General features: G+C 37.0%; 1 protein-coding gene across 4 annotated transcripts in view; it reads right to left on the bottom strand.

Annotated features, from left to right (window-relative positions):
- The window catches only part of LOC111865318 (serine protease inhibitor 77Ba), a 19,316-nt gene that overhangs the window by 9,426 nt on the left and 5,734 nt on the right, over positions 1–4,156 (bottom strand). For all 4 annotated transcript variants that reach the window (XM_023853231.2, XM_023853233.1, XM_023853232.1 and 1 more), the window contains one exon: positions 1,952–2,073. In XM_023853231.2, coding sequence (XP_023708999.1) covers positions 1,952–2,073 — 122 coding nt within the window. The remainder of the gene's footprint in view (positions 1–1,951; positions 2,074–4,156) is intronic.

The raw sequence follows: 4,156 nt of genomic DNA, 5'->3' as shown, positions 1-4,156 counted from the left end.
AGAAACTAGTGAAATGCTACATTTGGAGCATTGCTTTGCATGGGGCTGAAACTTGGACACTTAGGGCAGTAGATCAGAAACACCTGGAAAGCTTCGAAATGTGGGGTTGCACAAGGATGGAGAAGATCAGTTGGACCGATTATGTGAGAAATGAAAACGTGTTATTTAGAGTCAGTGAGCAGAAGAATAACCTACACGAAATAAGAAAACAGAAGGCTAATTGGATTGGTCATATCTTACGCAGTAACTGCCTTCTAAAAGAAGTTATTGAAGGAAAGATAGAGGGGCAGAGAGAAGTGACCAGAAGACGAGGAAGAAGACGTAAGAAGATGCTGGATGACCTTGGGGACAGAAGAGGATATTTTCATTTGAAGGAGAAAGCTCTAGATCGCATCAAGTGGAGGAACTGTTTTGGAAGAGACTGTGGACCTGTCGTCTTGACAGATTACAGATGAATGAATGAATTTCCTAAGAGCAAGAGTGATGCAGGTCAATTGCCTTGGCACAGAACAAAAACCCTGTATGAAAGCTAACACCAATAGCTCAATATGGGGGCCATTTACTATAGCTTCCATTCACCTCTGCACCTACAGAACTGCGCAAAAGTTAGATTCAAGACAAAACAATGATGATGAAAGACATTCTCTTGATGATAATAGCATTACAGGTATATTTTCAAGTAAGGACAGCAACACTGCTGAATCTGCATAGGCTACAACAGTAACACACCTCACTTTCTCATTATGAATCAAGTTACTAGTAAGAGTATAACGAATGACCTTGATCCTTTTCTACACAAAAGATATTAATATAATCTGCAGACCACGATGCAGAAGAACACTATGATGGACATCCTTTATTCAGACATGAAAAGAAGAGCAGAAAAACAAGCTCTGATTAGCAGATGCTGCAGCTTTTTATGAGGGCTACGCTACTGCTGGCTAAAACAACTAAATAAATGTCATTATATTCAAATCAAAGTACTAAAAATCCACGGTGCAGAGTTTTTCTTGAGAAGTTCTCAGCTATTCAAGGAATTCCTTGACTTTTATGGAGCCTCAAGTTTCAAAACAGAAAACCCTACCCTGAACCAGATAAAACCACATCCTCAAATACAATTTATTTAAATCCAATTTAATGTTTTTCTCTGACTTACACATATATCTTCCAAGTCATCTCTTCCCTTGCAGTACTCTGATAAAAAGTTATTATGCACTTTTAATAGACTCCATGACTGCTACATGCTTCACCCATTCATTCTGCTTGATTTTATCACCTAATATCCGAGTAATACAAATACAACCTTCAGCATTAAAACTGTCTACTTAATAATGAACATTTCTGGAACCTTGAAAGTTTTATAGCATTTGTCTCATCTCTTGAACCATGAAACACAAATTATACCCAACTCTTATTATTTAACTGTTTTAAATATATAGCTCCTTTTGATTTAATTTTCCTTGGTCACTTCTGACTGTAATAATGGGAAGGATATACAAACTAATCAGAAACTAATGAAACTATTCCATATCACACGATGGATTTCCACTCAGAAACTCTGCTGATAATTCAATATCATATTGCACATGAAGTTGTTCAGCAGTACATTGTAATATAACAAGATCAAGGGAATATAAAATGAGATAAGTAATACTTAGAAAAGTCCCTGCATAACAATTTATTTTACATTAAGTTTCTACTTTAAGTTCTTTACAGTATTATTTTCCTCATAAGAAAGTGTCCTTGTTTTGTTATGTTTTTATCCTACACCTCCTTAAATACAGCTGTCGAAGGTATCACTGTATTTCCCCCTCCCAAACATTAAGAAGAAATTCCTCCTTGTTTTAATACCAACAAGTATTTTGTTTAGTACAGGTGCAGTTGCTGATGCATGACTATGTCTGGTGAGGTCCAGCCATTCATACAGTAATAAGAACACAATGTTACTTACCTGTAGAAGTTCTAATGCAAACTGTGAAGTGCCTGTGGTAATAGAGAGCACTGAGTCAGATAACGAATCTGATGAAGACTGATGGGTACATATACTAAGCCACAATATGGGAAACAACATACCTGAAACGAAATAGAATTCCATAATATATTTTAACTCTTTCCATATGAGAGATTTCAGGAGGAAAAGTTGAAGTTTTAAGATAAAAACATTTGCATTCTATTTTAAATAAAAAAGAATTGCTACAGCACTGGTACGGAATCTACTGTGTGTATTTATAAAAAATTTAATAAAACTAACTGCAGACATTTTATCCCTTTCCATGCTATGTCCAGCTCGTGTTTTATGTGTCCATAGTTATTTAGGTATAATTGTAAAATATGATATGATTCAGAGATACCCTGTGAACATCAGAGATACAACTTGCATCAACATTATGACATATTAAATATCAAAGATTTCTAATGAAGGAGATCGGCATTTACAAGAGAGATATGTCCTGTTCATTGCATGGAATGAATCAAAGGAATCTAAACCTTGTGTCGTCATCATATAAAATTTTATCCAGCATTCATCTGGCAAGATTAAATATAGATCAAATTACTGGGAATCATCAGTGCAGATCCTGATGTAATAAATGAATGGCTGATCAGATTTTCTGCACTCATCAGATATCAGAGAAACATTTGGTAAAATTGGAAATACACTTTAGGTATTTACAGACTTTAAGAGACAGTGAGTGACTCAGTGATGACAGAAGTATGTGACCTTCTAGTTCCATTTAGTAAATTTAGTTTCGTTAATTAGAATGTCTTCACAAGAAACCTACAGCAAAGTTTGTTTGGGTAAATATTTAAGTGATGCATTTCCTATTCAGAACAGCTGAAATGAGAGGAAGCTCTATTCCATTGCTTTTCAAGTTTGCTTCTGTATATGCCGCTAAGATGGACAGGGTAAGAAAATACAGACTTGAATGACCTGGTTTAGGACTGGATCCAATTATGTGCTTTTGCAAATAATGTGATGAACCTTCAGATTCTTGAAAGAAATCAGAAAATTTCTTGACCAGTTGAATAACCACCAGCTTCTCAAAGCAGACTTATACAATACACCAATAAGTAACAGTTCTTTAACTGGTTATTGCTAATGAATGTGGATCAGTTGGTGAATGAAAATTTTCTGGACAAATTGAAGTACTCAGGGAAAACCCACCCCATTGCTACTTTGTCTGCCACAAACCCAACATGACCCAAGCAGGAATTAAACCTGGACTTCTAGAGTAGGCAGCATAGGCAGTAATCATCTGATCTCTACTCTGATGGTATATTTCTAGTATGAACACTATATCCATCTTGCAAATAACAAAATACTGTGACGTGTTGCGCTAGGGTAATAGGCAGGTCAACCCCCCCCCCCCCTTCATCCATTAATTTGCTATGTTGCTTAGCAATATTCCCACACAGGAGAGAAAATGTGTTGTTTTGATTTCTGTGGAAGTTTCCCTCATGCAATCAACAATTCCAACACATTCCATTCCCCATACAAGCCCGATAGCCAGGAGTTTACTGTAACAAAACTGCATCCATTTCTAGCACATTGCCTTCTAATGGAAGAATCATTTAAAGAGTACATTCTGTTGATATGCTTTATAGATGCCTCACAAATTCGATGGGGTACCCAAAAGGAACCGAACTAATTTTTTTGTGGTCAGAGCTTTTGTAGTACAGCGTTTTGCCGCTATGAGCGCATAGAGCTAACATTCCTGAGTCGATAAGCCGACTACCGTTGCTTCAGAAGGTAAGGACTAGTTTTGGCAGAGTTTATAGTGACAACTGTTTTGTGTGATTGTCGTTTTTGCAATGGCTGATTTTCGTGAACAGCGTGCGGCGGTGAAATTCTGCTTTTTGCTCGGGAAAAGTGGAACAGAAACTCTTGAAATGTTAAAAACGGCGTACAAGGACGATGCTATGGGGAAAACTCAAGTGTTTGAGTGGTTTTCCCATTTCAAAAATGGTGAAATGTCAATTGATGACAAACCTCGTTCTCGTCGTCCTTCTACGGCCTGTACACATGAAAATGTTGAAAAAATTCGTGAAATCATCAAGGAAGATCGACGACGGACCATTGAAGAAATTGTGGAGCTGTCGGGAGTGACTTGGAGCTCAGTTCAGCGAATTTTGACAGAAGATTTGGGAATGAAAAGGG

This window comes from Cryptotermes secundus, unplaced genomic scaffold, assembly GCF_002891405.2.
Source record: "Cryptotermes secundus unplaced genomic scaffold, Csec_1.0 scaffold3941, whole genome shotgun sequence".
Classification (NCBI taxonomy): Eukaryota; Metazoa; Arthropoda; class Insecta; order Blattodea; family Kalotermitidae; genus Cryptotermes; species Cryptotermes secundus.
The sequence above is the reverse complement of the archived record's forward strand: the minus strand, read 5'-3'. Positions and strand labels throughout refer to the sequence as shown.